This window comes from Lissotriton vulgaris, chromosome 2_1, assembly GCF_964263255.1.
Source record: "Lissotriton vulgaris chromosome 2_1, aLisVul1.2, whole genome shotgun sequence".
Classification (NCBI taxonomy): domain Eukaryota; kingdom Metazoa; phylum Chordata; class Amphibia; order Caudata; family Salamandridae; genus Lissotriton; species Lissotriton vulgaris.
This window is the reverse complement of record NC_141687.1, coordinates 1,409,208,219-1,409,233,303: the sequence shown is the minus strand read 5'-3', so window position 1 is coordinate 1,409,233,303 and position 25,085 is coordinate 1,409,208,219. Positions and strand designations below refer to the sequence as shown.

Genomic DNA, 25,085 nt, shown 5'->3' with positions numbered 1-25,085 from the left:
CCACTCCCCTGTCACACAAGGTAATGCGAAAAAGAATTTCTTTTACTTTTAAAGTGCATTTCTCTTTTAATTAACAACGTGAAAACATTTGCCACTGTACCCGAGTGACTAGATAGGAAAGAAATATCTCACTGCAAGTAAATCCCTTCCGTTTACTTTTCATATACTACGAGTAGATACCTTCCGCCTACCCTTGACTCAAGCATTAGAGAACATGCTACTCCTTTGGACTAATCCAATCCGGGATATATACTAAGGCCAAAGTTTCACCAGCGAACCCCTTTGCTATCAATCAAGCTCAGACGAACCTGCTACTCCTTCCGTGTGACCCTTACAAGGTGATATCACAACAAAAGTTTTGCCAGTGAACGCTTTGCTATCATTTATTCATACATTCATACAGAAAACCCTAAATAGTGCTTCCGGTTCTGCCTAACCATGCATTAACGTCCTGCAGGTAAGCGGCCTCACTGCGATGTGGCTTCCACTTATCACCCGCTATTCTGCCCCCGGGGGATTCCAGACAAACATATAACAGGTACGAACAATTTTGGTTAATACATAAAATCAATATATCAGCAATGACATCAATAAAATTTCAAATCATTTCAAATAACATTACATTTGATCGATCAACAAAATGTGAGTCATAACCAACTAACTAACTACCTATCTTAACTAATCCCTAACCTTACCTCTGCTACCAAAGAAATATACTGATAGAGCGCGCAGGTCACCCGACTATAATTTACCAATACTCACCTGGGCCCATAATACAATTCACCATATATACTCAATCGGGTAACCTACACTCTACTAACAGTCTATTTTATTTCACTAATTCCTATACCATTGATTTACCAATCCTTGTCACTGGTAACTATTGACCACAATGGATCAGGGAGTTTAGAATAATAGGCAAACAGTCAAAAATACCATAACATTTGTATTAAATATAATAACCACAGACTCAGGGAAGTTTTAAACTCTTTATCTAATCATCATCAAAAGTCATAAGCCACAAATTAAAAGCAATTAGACTATTGATAACCAAGATTAGGAACAGAGTATAACTATGTAAAAGATATATTATGCCAACCATTTAGCAAGTTTGAATTAAAGGAAGGAAAATAAGGAACAGGCTATTTATCAAAATAGACTTTCACCATTAACTAAAGGTGGGTAAGGAAAACAAACAAAATACTAGGGCAACAGCTTTCGTAATTAAGTGATAGTTTGAAAAAGGGAACCTTCAATGTAATATCGAAACTTGCATAACTAAGGGAAGGTAAAAAAAAGGAACACACTAGTCAAATTTAAAATCACTTTCAAGGGAGGGTAGAGAAAAAGGACACAATTTGTGCAATTCTTAGTCGTTTAGCATTTAACTATAAGGAGGGTAAGAAAAAGGAACACGCTAATAAACAGGAAACACAAATTTTCAGTTACCAAGGGAAGGGTGAGAAAGGGAACATATATAATCAAAGCTTTGCAAATTAGGGAGGGTAAGAAAAAGGTCGCAAGTTATAATGACAATTACCCACACAGATTTATATTTACCTAGAATGGTGTGAAGACCAACCCTGGCCACGGGTCAGTTAAAGGACAGGAAAGAACCCCAAAGAATACAGTCGCCAGTAGGCCAGCAGGTGCAGTATGGAAATCAGGACAGTGTAGACCAGATTTGGGTAGACCATATTTGGATCAGGACAGGACCATCAAAGGCTAAGACCAGCACCCGCAGTTCATTTGCAACGCCTGCGCTACTCCCTCTCTGCAAGGAATCGGCCAGAACCCCGACTGGGTTATAGCATATACCAGCAAAGTGCTTCGCCAGCACTTCACTTTCCCCGAACCCTGATTGGGTCAGCGAGTCTGTCTGACAGAGTGCTCCGCAGCCCTCTGCTCTTAGTCACCTATTGAGTGCGTTGGATCAGTGACAGGTCAGCTATTTGGACAAGTCTGACAATTTCTCTAGCTAAACCTACTCTAGTTATACTGTTTTCCAGGTCAGTGTACCACCCCTAAATGTTGCAGGTGTAAGAATCAACAATGAAAGAGTGTTAGTAACTTTAAAGGAGAAGGGTATTCGAGCACACAAGAGAACAACAACTATTTGGTGTGTCTAGAAAGCCCTCACTCACCGACCTGGTCGGTGACATGCTTCATCATTGGGCCCCACTGGGAGTGACCAAGTGCCACCCCAGTGTGCTTCAACGCCAGATTTACTGCGGAGCGGGTAACGTGAAGACTTGAGCGCTAAGTGATCGTGTTAGTGATTAGGAAATTTGTAAGTGGTGGGTTAAAAATGCCTTTGTTGTATCAAAAAATGTTTTATTGGCTGATCAATAAGACTTATGTTATGTTATGTTATGTTATGTTATGTTATGTTATGTTATGTTATGTTACGTGGATTTGTACTGCGCACAGCTGCCCCAGCCAAGGGTCGTCCCGGCGCATGTCAAGGTAACACGCAACAACCACAGGGAACACAACAGAAAAAAGAGGAGATAAAAGTTAAAACAGAAAAGTTTTTATCGCCTTGCGGAAGGAAAGAAGGTCTTCTAGCAGTCGAATCTCTACCGGGAGAGAGTTCCAGAGTTCGGCCGCTTTGACCCGGAAAGAGCGTCCACCAATACGGCACAGCTTGTATCGTGGAGTGATGGAGAGAGCTTGGCCCAAGGATCTCAAATGTCGAGTGGGGACATACCAGGACAGAAGACCCGTAAGAGTTTGAGGGGCCGTGCCTTTTAGGATCTTAAAGGCCAAGCATAGCACTTTAAACTGGATTCTTGCTCTGACCGGGAGCCAGTGCAGCGTTTTCAGAGTACTGGACACAGAGCAAGATCTGGGAAGACCAACAATCGCTCTGGCGGCAGCATTCTGCACTCATTGGAGGCGAGTGACTTCGGCCAGATTAGCGCCAACCAGAAGAGAGCTGGCATAATCCAGGCGCGATGTAACAGTCGCCTGGATTACCAGCTGCCGCGTATGAGAGTCAAAAAACTTCAGGACTGGTCGCAAAGCCCGGAGAATTCCAAAACAGCAGGCTGCCGTTTTCTTCGTATGTCCCACAAAACTGAGAGTGGGATCCATCCACACTCCCATGTTTTTTAATTCCGTCACCGGGAGGGTGGCCAGCCCAAGCTCTGAAGGCCACCACCTGTCCCCCCAGAGATCCGCCCTTCTACCGACGATCATGATCTCGGTCTTCTTCGCGTTGAGCTGGAGGCAGTTGGCCTTCATCCAGCTTGCCTCCGCTCTAAGTCTGCTCTGAAATCTGGGAGCATCCTGGTCCGCATCCCCGCTGATGGTAACCGCTAGCTGGGTGTCATCGGCATATGACACCATTGTCATGCCCCACTGCCTGACAACCTCAGCTAGCGGTCTCACGTAAAGATTGAACAACGTGGGGCTCAGCGAGGATCCCTGCGGCACTCCCTGTTTCAGAGGATGGAAGCTGGACTGGAACGGCTGAATCGCAACGCTGAAGAGACGACCATCGAGGAAGGACTGGAACCACTGGAGGGCAGACCCCCCCACTCCAATCTCCTCCAGGCGGTGCAACAGGATAGGATGGGAGACAGTATCGAAGGCGGCGCTAAGATCTAATAATACCAGCGCCGCCGTCTGTCCTGCATCCATCACTGTGCGAAGATGTTTAGCCAAGGTGAGAAGGGCGGTTTCCGTGCTGTACCCAGCATGGAACCCGTTCTGGGTGGGGTCTAAGATGTTGGCACGAGTAAGGTGGTCGGAAAGATCTTATTCACGTGGGCCTCCATGACTTTGGTCGGCCAGGGGAGCAGGGAGATAGGCCGGTAGTTCTCCGGCTTTTCCGGGTCTAAAGAGGGTTTCTTTAAAATAGGAGAAACTACAGCCCGCTTCCAGCTTGTTGGAACCGTACCTGAGGCCAGCGAGATGTTAATCAGGGAGGGTACCGAAGTACGACCCACAAACAGCTGGTCTCTGAAAAGGGCTGGCTTGATCGGATCGGCGGGCGACCTGGATTTCACCTGCTGCGCCAAGATGGTAAAGCCCTCGGGAGACAACGGGGGTAACACATGAAGCAGAACATCTCCGCCAAAATTGCGTGGAGTACCTGCCGGTGGCCTAGTGTCCGAAAAAGTAGAATAGATGTTCTGAACTTTTTCTAAAAAGAACCGGGCAAGAGCCTCACAATGTGCGATAGAACTCGTTGTAATGGCCGAGGCTCGCTTTGCCACAAGGTCCTTTACCACTTTGAAGATGGTTTTGGAAGGGTTAAGGCTATTGCCGAACTCCGCAGCGTAAAAAGCTGCCCGGGCCCGACATATAGCACAGTGGTAAGCTTTAACGGCAGCGAGATACACAGCCTTCTTCCCGCTGTCGTACACCTTCCGCCACTCCCTCTCCGCTCGCCTACAACTGCCCTTGAGTATACGTAAGGCACTGTTATACCAGGGACTAGACTCTCTGGAACTGATTTTCCTAGTTGAAACAGGAATCAGGGAATCCAGTGCCTCAGTGACCCAAGAGCAGAACCGGTCATAACCTGCATCCGCATCCTCCAAAGGTCCCAACGGCACTGCCGCGAGGGCCTGATGAAGGTCCTCGAGATTCAGTTTGCTCCAGTGACATGTGGAGATCATCCTCACAGGAGCAGAAGAGGGAATTCCCGGCAAGGGAACATGAATGGCCACTAAAGAATGGTCTGACCAGCCGAGCGGGGTAACGGCCGATACTGTGACCTCCGTCAGGTTCGTAAAAAACGGGTCCAACGTATGGCCGCCTACATGAGTGGGATGCCGCACTATTTGTTGGAGTTGAAGGGCCTCCAGGTCGGCTAAAATACAACACACCGTAGAGATGTTCTGGTTCTCAAAGTGCAGATTGAGGTCCCCCAAAATAGAGAAGTTAGCGCACCCCAGCGCCAAAGAACTCACCGCGTCTGGAAAGGCAGCCCTGAATGCCACTTCGCTACCCGGGGGGCGATAAACTACCATCCCTGAAAAAGAGAACTGGGGATTGACCTGAATTTTGAAGGAGGCACTCTCGCAGCCTACGATGTTAAGGGCAGACCAACAGCAAGAAAGGCTAGATCTTACTGCGAGAGCAATACCCCCTCCCCTAGTTGATCGATTCAAGGTGAAAACCGAGAAATCTGAGGGGAATGCCAAATTAATAATGGCCGTGTCATCATCCTTCAGCCAGGTTTCCGTAATAGCCACAATATCAGGGGCTTCGTCACGCATCAAGTCCCTAACAGCAAGATGGTGTTGCACTAGAGACCTCGCGTTGAAGCTCAAAATGCGCAGAGCAAGGGCCTGACGGCCACGGCGCGCAACAACCGGTGGAGTCTTCTGATAGATTTTAGCCGGAAGATCCAGTGCCCACTGACCACATGCGCACTGATAGGGGCCACAAAGGGGGTGTATAGGTGCATGTGTACACCTCGGGACAGAACGTCCTAAAAGCCGAAGCATGGCTGCAGAATAGACAAACATAGCGTAATCCCATGTCGCCAGCCCTGATGATGTTGAAGTCCCTAGAGGCTGCCGCGCCCGGCGCGTCCTTGGCGCGGACGGGCGCAGACGGGCAGGACTCAGGCACGACTCCGGCTAAGCGACGGCGTCCCACTGCGCGGGAAAGGACGACTTTAAATAGGCGAGGCGAATGGCACCACGAGCGAAGAGACGCTCCAAGATGGCACCCGTGCAAAAACCTAAACAGCCCAAGGCAAGATGGCGCCCACCGACCCAACCCCGGGGCCCGGACCCGCCAAACGGCGGTGCTTTAACTCTTTAAATGCAGGTGAGAGGGCGAGGGACTAATCCCAAATGAGAGCGCCTAAAAACAAGGGAGAATCAAATTAGAACAAAGCAAATACAAAACAGGTAGTTTAAAAGAGCAGCGCGACAGCAGCGCGCCCTGCAGGAAGCCAGTACCTTGACCAACTGACAGAAGATAAGTCCGCCTTAAATAGGCGAGGCGAATGGCACCACGAGCGAAGAGACGCTCCAAGATGGCGCCCGTGCAAAAACCTACACAGCCCAAGGCAAGATGGCGCCCACCGACCCAACCCCGGGACCCGGACCCGCCAAATGGCGGTGCTTTAACTCTTTAAATGCAGGTGAGAGGGCGAGGGACTATTCCCAAATGAGAGCGCCTAAAAACAAGGGAGAATCAAATTAGAACAAAGCAAATACAAAACATGTAGTTTAAAAGAGCAGCGCGCCCTGCAGGAAGCCAGTACCTTGACCAACTGACAGAAGATAAGTCCGCCTTAAATAGGCGAGGCGAATGGCACCACGAGCGAAGAGATGCTCCAAGATGGCGCCCGTGCAAAAACCTACACAGCCCAAGGCAAGATGGCGCCCACCGACCCAACCCCGGGACCCGGACCCGCCAAACGGCGGTGCTTTAACTCTTTAAATGCAGGTGAGAGGGCGAGGGACTATTCCCAAATGAGAGCGCCTAAAAACAAGGGAGAATCAAATTAGAACAAAGCAAATACAAAACAGGTAGTTTAAAAGAGCAGCGCGACAGCAGCGCGCCCTGCAGGAAGCCAGTACCTTGTGTTGGAAACCTAGACCAAATGAGTTGATTCGTCTGTTTCCAGTAATATTAGGTGATGGTCAACATGTTTCTGCAATGTCGGTTTTATTTACCTGGCATTCGTCAGTACCTAAGGTGGACTATACCCCGGCGGTATGGACAAGCTAAGGCCCACCCTACCAAGGGACGTGAAAGTAAAAAATCGTCAGAAAAAGTGCAAGCAAAAAGGGAAAACTAAAATTCCCTTTAGGGTCTCTCAATTCGGGGAACCGTAAAAATTAAAATGCACCTGTGGAGCGAAACACACAGACATACAGGTAGAGACAAACAAACAATTAGTTTTCTCAGCTCAGAAGTATATCGGTTGTATTCGGTGACTTTGTGCTCGAGTGGTATAAAAACACCTTTACCCACACACTAGCTGCTAAGTTTAGGCTGGACCTGTGGGTGAGGGCTGATCTGCGTCAGAAACTGCAGATCGGTGAAATGGCGATCAAAGTACTATGACCGTGCCGGTAGGTATTGAAAAATGCCCACCGGTGCGCGTGTGTGCTTAGGTGCGCAGAGGTCCAATACAGTAGGTGTCACAATGGTGGACAAACAGGTCTATAACTCTAAGCCCTTAAGCAGTGCCTGGCGCGCCGCGTGTGTGTGAGGGACCGATCAATGGGCTAAAGGCGGGTGACCCATCTCCCCCACAGATAAATACAGAAATGGAGGTGGTTCTCACTTGAAAGGTGAGACAGTGTCACCACATAGACCTCGGGAGGGGGGTGGTAGTGTATTTGGCACACCCTACAAAAAAGCGAAAAAGGAAAAGAACATTAAAAGAAGCCGTAAATAGTACTTAGCTGGATTAGATTCCGTGGTTTAAGAAACACTCACGCCCGCGACGCCAGGCACCTGCTAGTAAACCTGCATGCGCCCTCTGAACCGGGTCTCGAGGATGGGAGGCAGAGCCCGGTGTAAGGAATATATGGACAGCTCAAAGCGAGGACGGTCGCATTTCCGGGGTGGGCGGGGCCTGGGTTATCGTGCGTGTTATTGCCCAATCACCATTGACGCCAAAGAGTGTGAGCGCCTAGCCAGAAAGGGAGACTAGAGTGCTAACTCACTTGTGTGTGTGAAGGGGAAAAACTTTATTAGTTATTCCGGTGTCCTCTCAGGATAGTACTTCAGCGCTCCGAGATGCCATGAGCGTCTACAGTATAATTAAAGAGACTGTCATCGCGGGGTGCTCAGATCAAAATTGTGCTTAAAAAGTGGATAACATACTGGTATGGTACCACAATGGTAGTTTCCCCAAGCGAGTGACAGCTTACAAATTACTGAGCCCGTGGTGGGCAGAGGTGCGCCCAATGTATGGAGAAGGATGCAAATACATTGAGACTACAAATTAGTCCGCAATGTGGTGAGGACTCGAACAGGCCAAGCATGCACTGGGTCTTAGAACACATCTAGGCTAATTGCAAACTACGTTATTGTCAGTTTGCAAGAATAAAATGACCGCAAAGCCATGAGCCAAAGGACGAAATAATGGGCGGGGAATATTGTGATACCCTCAGTGGTGGGGGTTTGGTGCCCTGCATGAGGAAGCAGTGTTTTTTCAGGGATATTCATATTCGAAGTAGTCCCACCATGGACTTGGACAGTTGGGTAGAACTGGCCTTGTAACAAAGTCAGGGTGTGTGCAGGCCAAACCAGTGGGTTTATTCTGAATAACCCAGATTGTACATACTACAGTTACTTAAGGACAGAAGCCCATGGTATATCATCATTCAGGCCGTTTAGGTGGGTACCAAGGCGCTACACCCACCTTTGTACTTTCTCAAAGAGTCTGTCAGCAATGTTCGTGCTTTCAATTATATGTTCTATTATGGTCCACCTTAGGTAGTTCGTGGTATGATTGGCTTGCAGGAAATGATCGCTCATTTTGGTGGACACTCTCCGACACCTTATGTTGCTTCTGTGTTCACAGATCCTCTGCTTGATTTTCCTGGTTGTCATCCCGATATACCGTAGCTTGCAGGGACATGTGATTAAGTAAATGACATTGGAAGAGTTACAGTTAGTGTGGAGTTTTTGTGTCCAAATTTTTCTTGGTTCCAGCGATAGAGTCTTGGTTGCTGTCGTCAGGTGGCAAACGCTGCAGTTATAGCATGGAAAGTGTCCTGTGACTCTGGGTAGGCCCCAGGCATCTGTGATGATCCATGTTGTTGCAAAAGTACCTTCCTTCGGTCTGGTGTGTACCAGGGAGTCTTTCAAGCTTTGCCCCTTTCTGAAGGAGAAAAGTGTTTTTTGCCAGGTCTTGTTCGTGCTTGTAATAATTTTCCAATTCTTATTGATGGATTTCTTCATCAAATTGGATAGACTGCTGTATGTAGTCACACAGGTCAGGGGGGGTTCCTCAGGAGGTCTCTCAAATGATTCCAGGAGGGCTTTGCGAGGTTGATTGCGTGCCGGTTTGAAGCCTTTATTCAGGATGTGATTGGGGTATCCTCTCATTTGCAGTTTGTCAGTGAGGCCTGCAGATTGCTGTTTGAAGTTGTCAATGTTGCTGCAGTTAGGCCTAATCCTCAAGTATTGTCCGTAGGGTAGGTTTTCCTTTAAAGGTCGAGGGTGAAAACTGGTGAACTCAAGCAGATTATTTTTTGCGGTGGGTTTGTAGTGAGTTTTGGTAGTCAGCGAGTTTCCTGTGTGGGTAATGACTACGTCAAAGAAGACCACTTCAGTGGTGCTAAGTGTGTGGGTGAATTTATCTGTGGGGGAGATGGGTCACTGGCCTTTAGCCCATTGATCTGTCCCTCACACACACGCGGCGCGCCAGGCATTGCTTAAGAGGTTAGAGTTATAGACCTGTTTGTCCACCATGTGACACCTACTGTATTGGCCCTCTGGCACCTAAGCACACACGCGCACCAGTGTGCATTTTTCAATACTTACCGGCGCGGTCATATTACTTTGATCGCCATTGCACCGATCTGCCATTTCTGACGCAGATCAGCCCACACCCACAGGCGGAGCCTAAACTTACCAGCTAGTGTGTGGGTACAGGTGTTTTTATACCACTCGAGCACAAAGTCACCGAATACAACCAATATACTTCTGATCTGAGAAAACTAATTGTTTGTTTGTCTCTACCTGTATGTCTGTGTTGTTTCCATCCACAGGTGCATTTTAATTTTTACGGCCCCCCGAATTGAGAGACCCTAAAGGGAATTTTTGTTTTCCCTTTTTGCTTTCACTTTTTCTGACGACTTTTTACTTTCACGTCCCTGGGTAGGGTGGGCCTTAGTGTGTCCATACCGCCGGGGTATAGTCCACCTCAGGTCCTGACGAATGCCAGGTAAATAAAACCAGGTTATATAAAAGGTGGGTGACCCAATAAACCCTTGCGAGCTTCGGCTAAAGTTTGATACAGTAAAGATGCCAACAAGGGAATTTGTTCAAAAATTGAATCGCAGGTGATTGATCGCATAAACTTTTGTGCTTCTGATCAACTAAATTAGATTAATTCCTACTATTGTTATAATTTGTCCCATGGATTTGGACACAGTAATCAAAATACTAAAGAAGAAATGCTACACGGATATTAATTTTGACAATATCTCTTTATATAAATTTGTTCTAAAAGGGTACTGTTACAATAAATACAAATTTCCTCAAAAACAAATGGACAAGAAATAAATGAATTTTTCTTCACATCAACTTGTGCTGTAGTCCACTCTTAATAAATAGATAACAATGCATCTTGCACAACCTAAAACAATGATTCAGTTGTCGTAATTATTTAAACTTGCAAGATATGGACTAAAAAAGTCGACGTTTCGGCCTTGTAGTTGTTACATCCTTAAGGCCATCCTCAGGACAATTTAATCTTTAGAGAGTAGAGACCCCCTGCATATTGTCTACATCCACACAGTTCTGGAGGATTGTGTTGACTTGCAGTTTCAAACGACCTTCTCTTGAAGAATATTTGAGCAAGAAAAGATGATGGGACCAACGTATTGAATCAGCGTCTCCACATTTTGATTACTGTGTCCAAATCCATGGGACAAATTATAACAATAGCAGGAATTAATCTAATTTAGTTGCTCAGAAGCACAAAAGTTTATGCGATCAATCACCTGCGATTCAATTTTTGAACAAATTCCCTTGTTGGCATCTTTACTGTATCAGGTAAATAAAACCGACATTGGCAGAAACATGTTGACCATCACCTAATATTACTGGAAACAGACCAATCAACTCATTTGGTCTAGGTTTCCAACACATTTTTAGTATGTCTTATTGATCAGCCAATAAAACATTTTTTGATATAACTAAGGCATTTTTAACCCACCACTTTCACATTTCCTAATCACTAACACGATCACTTAGCTCTCACATCTTCACGTTACCCGCTCCGCAGTAAATCTGGCGTTGAAGCACACTGGGGTGGCACTCGGTCACTCCCAGTGGGGCCCAATGATGAAGCATGTCACCGACCAGGTCGGTGAGTGAGGGCTTTCTAGACACACCAAATAGGTGTTGTTCTCTTGTGTGCTCGAATACCCTTTTTCTTTAAAGTTACTAACACTCTTTCATTGTTGTTCATTATGTTCAGTGGGGAATATGAGTGTTGTCTCTCCCTACCTCTCTTCTTGTTGATATGCAAGTGTAAGGATCCCCAATTTCGATTGGACAAAAGAGGAGGAGAGGTCATCACACCACCTCAATTTCTGTTACTTCAGTGTTGAATAATAATTTTTCCTTCTCGTCCCATCAATGTACACTCCCATGACATCTCTATTTCACCTAACAATTGATGTTCTATTGACCAATACATTGTATGCAATTTAGCTTCTTCTAGCCGGGTCAGAAGTCATCTTCCCAGGCACATCATGGCTGTGACTGTCTTTGGCTTGATTTCAATAACACAGAGTTCATCCTCTTGCTGCAGACTGTCATGCGCGGAAAAGGCTTCCAAGATGGAGTAAATAGCACCTCCCAGGCCCAAATATTACGATACATGAAAAATAAAGGAAACAATTTTAGGACACAGAATAAAATGAATACACTGTATACCATGAATCTCTACACTATACCCATTACTTTATAATAAACTTATAGCATTAGGATTAAGCAGAATAAACAGCTTAGCAAAAGCAGCAGTGCAAGCTTCTTGCATATGAGAACACAAAGCAGCCATATTATCTCTAGTGCGTGGAAGCAACAAATTCCCTCCAAAGCTGCGAGTACGTCATGTCACGTGGGTATGACCGACGCATGTGCAGTAGACATTCCCGCGTAGCAGCAGCCATTTTATTTGAAAGCATATTAGGATTAGAAAACACATAAGCAAGCTTCACTCGGATACCCAAATAATGAAGAAAGAGGGGCAAATTAGTAAAACAACATATTGGTTAATTCGTTAACGTTATTCGAGGTTCTTGAATACAAGCAAGTCGCTTTCGTGCGAATCCTTGCTCCATCAACCTCATTATGCACATCACCGGCAGTGTGGACATAGTAGACTCTTTTTCCACTTACTACAAATGGCTATACAGCCTCAACTGGGAGGAGAGACAGCCAGAGATGCAACGCTTCGTGTTGGAACACCAATGCCCAAATTGAGACTAGATGAAAGGGAGAGACTGGAGGCAACTGTCACATTAAAGGAGTTGGGGGAAGCCCAGATGCAGCTTCAGTCCGTAAAGTATTGGGCCTCAGCGGAGTTTTGGAAGCTCTTGTGGCCTCAGGTGGGACCGTTTTTGTTACGAAGATTCCAGGAGGCTCAGAGAGAGGCCAGCCAGCTGCCTCAAGATCTCTTTATGACCGACATAGTGGTGATCCCGAAATCTAACCACATAGGCACAAGCTGTGGGGAATACCACCGAATCTCCCTGTTAAACACAGAAGGTAAAATATGGACTAAGGTGATGGCCAATAGACTGCCGGGGGTGATTGGGAAGCTGGTACATCCCAATCAGTCAGGGTTTATGCCTCGGAGAGCCACTAGGCACAACATTAGAAGGGTCAACAACTCTAACAAGATGAGTGCAAGCATGGTGGCCCATCAAGCCCTACTCATGGTTGGCTGTCAGAAACCGTTTGACTCGGTAGACTGGGAATACCTCTTCACACTGCTGGTGCATTTATAATTTCCCCCCAAATATATTGGCTTCATCCCACTGCTTTACACTCAACTCCAGACCAGGGTATGGGTTAGGGCCAATATCTCCCCCAGTTTCCTTTAAGGTGGGACACTCGTCAGGGGTGTCCTCTCTCTCCTCAACTCTTTGTCCTAGCATTAGAGCCCCTAGCAGCATGGGTTAGAGTTGACGCTCTTTACTGTGGCTTCTATTAGTCCCTGACAGTAGGCGACAGGATGTCCTTATAAACACATTATGTTCTGTTTTTCCTAGATGATCCTTCTAGCTCAGGGCTGTGAGCCCTGTAAATTCTAACTGGCTTTGGGAAATACTTGGGCCTGCGGATTAACAAAGAAAAATCATACATCTATCCCATAGACTGATGCCTGACAGACATTTCCTGGGCCCCAAATCTAAGAGCCACATGTACAACCGTTTTCAGCGGTCGCAAATGGAAAATTGGGTCATTTGCGACAGCTAAAAAGGGTTGTAGCATGTACAAACCCTATTTTGCGAGTCTATAGCCTATTACCGACTCACAAAATTGATTTGCAAGTTGCTTTTATGAAGAGGCGTGCCAAGGGCTTCCCTTCCTAATTGTGAGTCGCAAGGGGATATCCTATTGTTTTGCAACCCCAAATGTGGTCGCAAAACAATCGCAGTTACCTCCAATTTCAAATTGGTGGTAAGCCAGTGGCAAACAGGAAGGGGTCCCCAGGGGACACCTTTGCCTCTGTGCTTGGCAGCGGAAATATTTTTTTATTTTTAAGAGCAGGCAGTGATCCCACGGACCACGGCCTGCTCTTAAAAAAATTAAAAGAATATTTTTCATTTTTTTCTTTCAAACACATCCCATTTTCCTTTAAGGGAAATGGCCAGCATTTGAAAAAAACATTGCTTTATTCAAAAAGTAAACACAGGTATGGTGGTCTACTGTCCCCAACAGGCCACTATTCCTGTGATATAGCCCATTACCAATGGGTCGCAAATTGCAACCTGCCTCATGAATATTGATGAGGCAGGTCATTTGCGACCCCATTATAAATCAATAAATGTGACTGAGACACATTAGTATATTCTGTTTTGTGAGTCACGAATTGCGAGTCACAAAAAATTCACAATTTGCGACCCGCAAAATGGAATGGTCGTACATTTGACCCTAAAAGTATTATGGCAGGGTTTCAAATATCTTGGAGTATTTATCATGGCAGACAGAGCCCTGGCATACGAGCGCAAGCTCAACTGGGGAGACTATCTGGAGACATCAAGTTTTAGAACTCCCTCCCTCTATCTCTGCTTGGACGCTCGGCCATCTTTAAGAATGGTCTCGCTACCAAGACTATTGTAACAACTCAGAAATGTTACCTTTTCGATAAGAAAATGCTTTTTGGTCAAGGCCAATGCTCTGTTAAGAGAGCTCCTGTGGAACGGAGTACCATCCCGCATTGCTCCTGCCAAATGCTGCAGATCTACCTTTGAGGGGTGTATTGCCACCCTGAACCCATTGGAATACTACAGAGCGGCGTGTCTTCTAATACTTAATGACTGGTGGTTCGTAGGATTTGTGGATCCAGCGTACGCAGTAGAGAGTTGGATCTTGGGCCAGGATAGCCTTCCACATTTGCTATATGGCGGCCCTTTGCCCCGGACGATGATCAAATGGAATGAGGCCACTAAGGCAGCTGGATGGGCTGACCGATTGACATTGGAGACTCCGCTGTGGAGGGGTACTCAACTTCCCCAGGTTAGGTATCTGAATTGCGAGGATTTGCCAGCGAGGATGCCATTGGCATTGCAACGTTAGGAATGCTCTCAAGAACGGATCACTTAAAGATTTCTCAGAGCTGCAGGTGAAATACCAAAAGCACCTCCCCCAGTTTTTTTGTTATCTTCAGCTTCGAAATGATCTCACCCCATACTTGCAGCTGATGTCGCGATACCTGCCTACTCACCTTTTGAGGCTAAAATTCTGCTTACTGACATCAAAATACAAAAGCTGCTGGCCCTCTACCAAACACTACCTGGCCAACAACCAGATTCTATGATCGGAGTGAGGGAGGCATGGACATAAGACTTAGGCCACCTTGAGGACGAGAATAGGAGAGAGGCGGTGGCAGCTCCAAGGGAGGCAGCAGTGGCCGCGCAATTCCATCTCATTCACCTGAAAACACTACACCTCATAAGGATGGGGCTCTTCAAGGTGGGGTTTGTGGGCTCCAGGAGTTATCTGCACTGCAGCATGGTTTACAGAGTTTTACTACACACATTCTGGGGCTGTCCGGTCCTCTTGCACTTCTGGGAGGGGATGCTGAGGGCATTAGGATCAGTCCTGGGCTGGAGTGTTCCTCTGGATCCCAAATTGATCTTGCTCCATATCACAAGGGATGTTGAGGGTAGCAGATACCAGAAGGCCCTCCCATGGTTAGGACTGCATGTGGCCAAGAGGCACATCGCAGGGGAGTGGATAAGTGCAGGGCCCGACCCTTGCTGGATAAACAATGGCATGGATTTCTTCTTGGGCCTGGAGCGCACGTTTTTTCTGGGGAGGGGTTGCCCTCAATAATACTTTAAGATATGGAAAGACTGGGTCGGGCACCGGCGGATATTCATAGAACCCTGCGCACCGAGACCTTGGACCTTAGATAACGAATTGTGCACCTGTGAGGCTACATTGCATTGGCATCTGAAAGGGGATCCCTATGTGCTCCCCCTTTTTTTCTATGTGTGGGTAAATTGCTCTGAGTTGTACTGTGCGATGATAATGATGATGGGCCTGTTTATTCTATATGCCATGTGTCAGACCTGACCTTGGTTTTGTTTTGTCTTTTCCAAACATTTAATGAAGTAAATTAAGAATAGAAAATATGTCCCTCCCTCTGTGCACTAAGTTATCTCTATTTTTGTCTTCTATGTTTTGGGTATGATATTAAGGTAATAAGGTAGTATTATGTTCCATACTCCACACTATGTACTACAGCTTCCACATTGAGTTAGACTTGCTCCAAGCGGAATTTATATTGAAGCTGCCTTCCACTGACCCTCAGGCTCATGCCACACTGACAATGTGTATGGTCATTCCAAAGCCAGTCTTCCTTCCTGTTAATGAAAAACTTCAATGTCTAATCAGTGATTGATTTAGGGATGTCTCCTTTGACAGTTCGTTTAGTCATATGTGTCCTTAAGACTTAGTGGTCTTAACCTTTCATTCACTGATAGGGGCGCATTGGACTCAGTGGCCAACACACATTTCACAATTGTATCAATTGATGTATATCAATTGCTTCCTCAGGGCTTTTTCATGTGTTTCATATTAACACAAAGGAAAGAATTGTGTTTTTTATGTAAGTATTCAAACTTGAGATGTATAATCTGATCATACCATGGATTCAGGGGAACACTAGATCCAGTGAAATATTGAAAGGAAACATTACCCAATCACATTAACACACTGATTACCACTTATGTTGAACTAACGGAATAATTCTGCATTCCAAATGTAGACTATGCGTTAAATATACAATGAAACATATTTAAATTACACTCAGAATGTGAATTTATACTTATTGTATCACCCCTGAGAAATCTTGTTTTATAAATAGTTTTTATAACTGAATACTAATCCAGTGTACACAAGAGGGTGCATTGCGCCCGTCACCTTTTTACTAATGCCCCAAAATCGCAGTCTTCTCGCTTGTTTTTCTGCTTGGAGACTAGCATCCTCAGACTGGTCAAATAACCACCCTGGAGGTGCACTCCACCGTTAGAAATCCCCTTTCTTGAAAGAGTTCGGTGTTAACCTTGGTAACCACTTGATGACTCTATCAATGATTTTCTGGAAATTCACATTGGATACATTTACATACAATACATCTAAATGAGAATAATTTACAAATCCAGCTATTTAGAATATCTTTATGCCATTTGTGACAGTTCTGGATGGGTACTTGAAAGGGTAGTGCAGTTAGAGTGTCAGATACAATTACAGTAGCATTTTAGGCTATACTTCATCACAATCTGAGCTCTTCAACTAAAAACACAGAATGTGTTGCTGAAAGCCAAGCACACAGTGCCACCATCTTGTATCTTGGCAGCTGCCATTTTCTGACATAGTCTTTGACACTTTTGGACGTGATTCTCTTTCTTTGCACAGAATGTCATCGTTTTTGTTGGCGACTCCATCGTATGGCACAGCGCTTCAAGCTAATGGGCAAGCAGAGGTATGGACCGACTCCTTTGACAAGTCCAAATTCGAACAATATGGCTGGAGGTGTGTAACTAATGAGGATGGCTATTCCAACAAGACACTATTAGGGAATTGGTTCCAGGAGAGGTTTGATATTAAGAAAATTCGAGAACGAAAACCACTTCCATCACAGGTAAGAATGCAATATAGTTTTTGCAAAAGAAATAATGTATCCAAGATACTTTATTTTATTGTATTGTGATGTATTATTCTTTGTGTAGCACTTTCTCTCCCCTAGTGAGGTCCAAATCAATTTCAGAGATGTCTGACTATTAAAATATATATATATATATATATATATATATATATATATATATATATATATATATATATATATCACAGCTACAAACGATCCACGAATCCTTAATTCGTAAAGAAAGCAGCACACTCAGGGGTAGTTCCACATAGATTTAATGAGGGAACTTACAGCATACGACGCGTTTCGCCAGAGGGCTTCGTCAAGATATGCCACATCTTGACGAAGCCCTCTGGCGAAACGCGTCGTATGCTGTAAGTTCCCTCATTAAATCTATGTGGAACTACCCCTGAGTGTGCTGCTTTCTTTACGAATTAAGGATTCGTGGATCGTTTGTAGCTGTGATAAATACAACGGGTACACCCCCGTTTTGGCGTGCACCCGCTCATGAGTGCAACCGGCTGGTGTTTTGGAGCATTTGATTTGGATTACTGGCTGCACCGAGTTTGCCTGCAACCCTACACCGCATTGCCCGGATCCTGAAGATACCGCCGCGAGGTTTCATCTGACTCGCATCATTCCTGGCGTTTGTATCATTTGGGTAAGGCGCGGTGTGCGCTATACTGACTATTTGAACTTGGTTGGGCGCTGGCATTTTACTCTGAGCGAAGGGGGAAACAGCGTGTTCACACAGGTAGTTGCGGTTGCACTACCTTACATCATGTTTAGCGAGGCAGAGAGGAGAGAGGCGGAACTTGGGATGTTCAAAAATAAGAAAAAACCAGATGCGACACAAAAGGCAAGCACTAATCAAGCTGGAGGAGGCAAAGGCATATCTTGACGAAGCCCTCTGGCGAAACGCGTCGTATGCTGTAAGTTCCCTCATTAAATCTATGTGGAACTACCCCTGAGTGTGCTGCTTTCTTTACGAATTAAGGATTCGTGGATCGTTTGTAGCTGTGATAAATACAACGGGTACACCCCCGTTTTGGCGTGCACCCGCTCATGAGTGCAACCGGCTGGTGTTTTGGAGCATTTGATATATATATATATATATATATATATATATATATATATATATATATATATATATATATATATATATATATATATAAAAAGTACAAATCTTCAAACGCCACACTCCTGCTGTGGAAACGAAGACACGGACCCAATGGCTGCAGTAAAGGAGTTTTTATTGGAAACCTCTCTGAAAAAACCATTGGTTATAGACCATATATAGTTAGGGATTAGCCTTTTCAAAACCTTATTTTACTCACACAAAACCATTGAAATTTCATATATAGTTAGTTCCACTAACTATATATCGCGCACCCGCAATCCACTGCTGATGATGTCACATATTACATCATTCATGACATGGTTAGTGACATCACTGATGACATCACTGATGACATCTCAAATGACATCACTGATGACATCACTGATGACAACATCCAGTGACTGTATGTTTCTGTAAAGTTAAAATATGTCTTACATATTGAAGAATGAGTGGATGTATAAGTGTCTGGATGAAGGATTTAGTAGGTGCATGACTGACTGTATGAGTGAGTGATTAAATGTGTCTCACTGAGTGCATGGGTTAGTGACTAAACTGTTTTAATTTGTGCATCATTATATCTGTTGTTCTACAAACTGCTGCATATGTTGATCAGTAGCTATATGAGTAACTGTATGGGTTATTCATTGGTTGTCCAAGTATTTGTATGGGAAACTGAGTGTGTGTGTATGGGTGGCTGGGAGGTGTGTGACTCTGTACATAGATGTGTGAGTAGTTGATTCACTATATGTATGGGTTCAAAAGTGCATGTGGAAACAGCTGTATGGGCGGTTGACTGTGCATGAGTGTATTAGTGAGTGAATGGATATCTCAGTGCTACATGTCAAAGTAAGTACATATGTAAAACACAGTACATGTGAGAGTTGACATATATAAATAACTGTGCATAAGAGCCAGTGAATGTGTGAGTGGCTGTATGGATCATTGTGAACATGTATCAGGGATTGTATAACAGAGTAAAGTAAATATGTGTTAGTATATGTTTGAATAAGTAAGGTGTGTATAACTGTATAGTTGAGAAAATGGAGGTGTGATTGATTTTTTGCATAACTGACTAGGTGTGAGTAACTCCATGGATGAGTGACAGTCTGTGACTGTCTGTTTACACTGATTGTATCTAAGGTTATATTAGAGTCTGAAGAGGTTCATGGTATTATCACATGAATGATATCATCAGTGATGTGATCAGTCATGTCAAATGAGATGTTATCAGTGATTTTATCAGTGATGTCATTTGAGATGTCATCAGTGATGTCATTTGAGATGTCATCAGTGATGTCATTTGAGATGTCATCAGTGATATCATTTGAGATGTCATCAGTGATGTCATCAGTGATGTCACTAACCATGTCATGAATGATGTAATATGTGACATCATCAGCAGTGGATTGCGGGTGCGCGATATATAGTTAGTGGAACTAACTATATATGAAATTTCAATGGTTTTGTGTGAGTAAAATAAGGTTTTGAAAAGGCTAATCCCTAACTATATATGGTCTATAACCAATGGTTTTTTCAGTGAATTTTCAAGGTTTTGTAAATGCAAATTCCTAACTATATATGGCCTATAACCTATGGTTTTTTCAGTGAATTTCATTGGTTTTTTAATAGCAAATATCAAAAGCTGTAAAATGTTAAGTACGTGATAGGTGAAAACTTTTTCGTGTTTATGCACGCTGATGTGCTTTGAACGCTGCCCCCCTCCCCTCTTTTCTCTTAGTAGTACTCTCTCTTTGCAGATAGTGAAGAGTAGTTAACGCAGGCCTTTACCCCCGTTGTAATCCGTCCTGCCTGCTTGTCTCTCCATTTGATTGATTGTTATCCAAGCATTTACTGTTTTACAATTGATTCTCTTTGGTTCATTCTCTATTTACAAACAAGCACAAAGTCGCAATACTCTGTTTAGTCTTTGCAGATAGTGAAAAATCGTGTAAAAAAATAAAATTAATCGAGCAAAATCAGTAGGCCACTAATTGGATCTCTTTTTGACCTCGCTAAAATAGAAATATTAGGAACAACCCTTCATGAGAAATACGAAAATAGTGAGATGAACTGAGCTCCACACCATGAGGGCTGCAAGACAGCTCGGCTCCGTCACCCACCCCGCCCAAAATAACGACAAACCCTATGCAAATATTAAAAATATAGACAACACACCAGCAAAGAAACAGGGTAAAACATTTTATTAAATAACTATTTACATAACTATTTTATACTTTTTATTGCCCGATCCGGCTAGCTCAATCGATCGAGCATGAAACTCATGCACTCTGATAGCAAGCGTTGCTACTGATGCTATGCAGACCAAAACTGGTTTTCAGTTTGTACATTTTCCTAGATTTTTCCATCCAAGGTTGGTTGAGTTTGTAGAACGATGGCTTCAGATTTTCAACATACGGTGTGGTGGCGCGGACTGGGAGGGGGCGCTTCGCTCCTGCCCCCTCCCCAAGTAAGATTTTCATACGTGAAAGTACGTTAATGGTTTTGGTCCCTGAGTTGCTTCAATGTCACTGCCATTCTCAAATGGCATAAGTTCTGGATGTTGGGTGCCATAGTTCAGAGTTCTGAGCAGCGCTTGTGACACTGTCTGAAGCTTATTTCCACCTACTGCAGCTTCACTATTCTCAAAGTAAGTGAGTGTCGTTTGTGGACCTGACTGCATTTAAAAACAATGTGATATGTGGATATAGGTACCTCCCTAAACCGCTTGACGGAGGCCCCCGAGGGGCGGTGTGATGGCACGGACTCGGAGAAGACGCTTGGCTCCGACCCCCTCCCCAAGTCTTATAGCACCGGTTTAGCCTGAGATCGCCCCCGACATAGGCGGCCGGCTCCCGGGGTCCGGCGGAACTTTTTGCCTTTTGATGACTCTTCTATTCTGGACCTTGTCCCACAATCTGTTTGACCTGAAGACACGCTGTAGTGGGGCGCCCCTTTACCGTTTTAGTTGCCATTCCGCCCGCTTTTGCTACACTGTGCCTCTTCCGCCATTCAGCTGTTTACCGCCCGCTCTTGCGACTACAGCGTCTCGCTCACCATGTAGTTGAGTTGCTCCCGCTCTTGCGATGCAACGATAGGCGACTGCCACAGGACTCTCAAAATGGCGGCCGGCTCTTCAGATTTGGGCGTGGTCCACTAAAATGGCCCTGGGACACCTTGGAACTCGGACGCTTCCCTGATAGGGCTTGGGTCCCATTCTCGAAAGCGTCCCCTCAGCCGTGAAGATTCTACAAAAGTCTTGGGGGCCCCCGACTCCCGCAGGCTTCTGGTGGGGAGCGGCTGCCATGTCTGCTCGTGGAATGGCCACGACGGAGCTACGAGATGGTAGTGCTCTCATGCTGACGCCAGCTTTAGTCTGAAACATCCAGAAACACTGTAGACTACCAATTCGATCAGTTCCGGTAGCGCCCCAACATGACCCGGTAGAGAAGAACTTGCCCTCCCCTCTTTGACTGATGGTTCTTATTGCCTGTCCCCTCTGTTGTCATTTTACAGAACTTTTTGGACTGCTGAAAGGGGTTGTGTTCCGAACGCTGGTTGGTGGAGACATTTTGACTATATTCTTGACCTACGTTGTCGCGTAATGCGTTATATGACACGCCGCGTTAGCGCACCCGGAAGTGATCCGGGGCGCGGCGCGCAGCGCGTAACGTAAGCATAACAGGTCATGTGACTTGTTAATAAAACTTTTTATTGGTTCATTTTACTTTTGTTATTTTAATAATGAAAAGCTTGGTCATATGACCTAAAAAATACGCTTTTTATTGATTTCGAACTTTTTTTTTTATAACATATATGTTATAATATTCCAGGCTAATGTACTTTCCCGGAAAAATTTCAACTGTCCTGCAAGTAAAATATATTTTTCGAGAAAAAGGGCGTTTCTTCGTTCCATGACGGAGCCGTTGAGTAAAAGAGACTCGGCCTGCTGTCTTAGTCGCCGATACGCCTGATTATCAGATTCTTATCGATCACTTTATGTTGCAGGAGTGGAAAACACAACTGCCCTTGACCATTTATCTTTACTGCGTTCCTACATATTATACCTTTTATCCGTCATGTAATTGGACTGCTTTATTTCACTTGCCTTTTACTGATTCGAAAACAGTGACTAAAAGTAAAAACTTTACCAATGTAAATACTACTACCATGTTTTGTTTTAAAAACCTTTATTGTGAAAATGTCAGTATACAAATACGGGCCTATAACCACGTGGGCCGGCCACGGAGCAAACTGAAATCGTATATGATGAGGAGACATTTACATTATAGAGGAACGTAACGAACGAGCCATTAGGTTGCAAGAACTAAGGTGTCTAACAGTTGCGGAATCGGTGGACGTACATTTTGTAATTAAAATACGACAGGGCCACTTACAAAAAAGTTATCTAGATATACATTTGCGTGCAAGTACCATGGGTGACGTTAATTCGAACTTTCAATAGTACAGTAATCAATAACACATCAGAACTTAATATCAATAGGGATGTCGAAATATTCAATCAATTCTCGTCCCCGCCCGCCATGAGCATCAAAACTGCATTCATATCTCGTGATATCAAGGTTGTTCAACCAGTACACAACAAGGAGTTACGAGTCCCATTTATACCGGCGCCATTTTGGGCGAGGCCGGCAGGTCCAAGATATAGTCAAAATGTCTCCACCAACCATCGGCCAGACCAGAACCCCTTTCGGCCCTTTATGCTACAAGATGGTGTCTTCCATTCAGAAAATATTGTTGGCAGCATTTTGAAAGGAAAGATAAACAGCCGTTCTCCTAGTGAGTCTCACATTGTTACATTTAGGAAGAATGTTGAAGAGTAATATGTGGAAAATCTGAAGCCATTTTTCTACAAACTCTCAATCAGCCTTGGATGGAAAAAAAAATCCTGAAGAATGTACAAACTGAAAACCAATTTTTGTCTGTATAGCATCAACAGCAACGCTTGAGTCAGCTTTGTGTCAAGCCGCCATTTTCATTCAATCAATAGCGTCCCCCTGCACACATTCAGGGACCTGGTCGTGTCTTCAGGTGAAACGGATTGTGGGACAAGAAGCAGAAAGGAAAAGGAAAAAAGTTCCGCCGGACCTCGGGAGCCGGCCGCCTATGTCATGGGCGATCTTTGGCCACGCCAGGGCAATAGTGAAGCTGCAGCAGGTGCAAATAAGCTTCAGACAGTCTTACAAGCACTGCTCAGAACTCTCAACGATGGCACTCAACATCCAGGACTTGCCATTCGGATCTTGGCGCCTTGTGCTGGTTCCGACCTATTCACACATCGGTCCACTACTGACATCACCTCATAAGCCAACGGGGCACTCCACACCGACTTTCGGCGCAGCATTGTAGGATGGCCACACCAGTGCGGCAACTTGCTGGACACAACCTCGGTGCCATCCGGATCTCGGCGCGTTCGAGTCACTGTACCGCAAGAGTGACCGGAACTCAGCTGAACACGCCGTCTTTCGGCGCAGCATTGTAGGATGGCCACACCAGTGCGGCAATTTGCTGGACACCACCTCGGGCAATAGTGAAGCTGCAGCAGGTGCAAATAAGCTTCAGATAGTCTTACAAGCACTGCTCAGAACTCTCAACTATGGCACTCAACATCCAGGACTTGCCATTTGGATCTTGGCGCCTTGTGCTGGTTCCGACCTATTCACACATCGGTCCACTACTGACATCACCTCATAAGCCAACGGGGCACCCCACGCCGACTTTCGGCGCAGCATTGTAGGATGGCCACACCAGTGCGGCAACTTGCTGGACACAACCTCGGTGCCATCCGGATCTCGGCGCGTTCGAGTCACTGTACCGCAAGAGTGACCGAAACTCAGCTGGACACGCCGTCTTTCGGCGCAGCATTGTAGGATGGCCACACCAGTACGGCAATTTGCTGGACACCACCTCGGTGCCATCCGGATCTCGGCGCGTTGTGCTGCCTTCGGCCTATTCGCACATCGGTCCGCTACTGACGCCGCCTCACGTGCCAACGAATTTTCTACGCTTTTTGTAGCCCTATGCCGCATAACAGGTCATGTGACTTGTTTATAAAACTTTTCATTGGTTCATTTTACTTTTGGTTTCCTAAAGATGGAAGGCTTGGTCATATGACCTAAAAATAACACTTTTCATTGGTTTAGAACATTTTTTTTTCCTAAATGATGAAAGCCCCACCTTGTTTCTGGATGTTTCAGACTAAAGCTGGCGTCAGCATGAGAGCACCACCATCTCGTGGCTCCGTCGTGGTCATTCCGCGAGCAATCATGGAAGCCGCTCCCTACCGGAAGCCTGCAGGAGTCGAGGGCCCCCAAGACTTTTGTAGAATCTTCACGGCTGAGGGGACGCTTTCGAGAATGGAGCCCAAGCCCTAGCAGGCAAGCGTCCGAGTTCCAAGGTGTCCCAGGGCCATTTTAGTGGACCAGGCCCAAAACCGAAGAGCCGGCCGCCATTTTAAGAGTCCTGTGGCAGCCGCCTATCGCTGCACTGCAAGAGTGGGAGCAACTCAACTACATGGTGAGCGAGACGCTGTAGCCGCAAGAGCGGGCGCAACTCAGCTGGATGGCCGCCACCTGGGGAGGCCCGTTCACGCCGCCTCCCCCATGCCCCCCCCCGGGCCGCCCCACGCCAATTTTCGGAGCAGCATTGTAGGATACCAAAACCAGTGCGGCAGTTTACTGGACATCACCTGGGTGCCATCCACATCTCAGCGCGTTCTGCTGCCTTGGGACTATTCGCACAACAGACCGCTACTGACGAGGCCTCCCCCCGCACCACCCGGGACGCCCCACGCTGTTTTTCTGAGCTGCATTGTAGGAGCCCAAAAACCAGTGCGGCACCCAGGTGACATCACCTGGGTGCCGTCCAGAACTCAGCACGTTGTGCTGCCTTGGGACTATT

The 25,085-nt window shown here is 45.5% G+C and overlaps 1 protein-coding gene across 1 annotated transcript in view; it reads left to right on the top strand.

Moving 5' to 3' along the window:
- CFAP68 (cilia and flagella associated protein 68) overlaps window positions 1–25,085 on the top strand; it is a 221,501-nt gene that overhangs the window by 106,121 nt on the left and 90,295 nt on the right. Inside the window, exon 2 of the mRNA XM_086958850.1 lies at window positions 16,819–17,044. Within this exon, the coding sequence (XP_086814976.1) occupies window positions 16,820–17,044 (225 nt within the window). The 5' untranslated portion in view covers window position 16,819. The remainder of the gene's footprint in view (window positions 1–16,818; window positions 17,045–25,085) is intronic.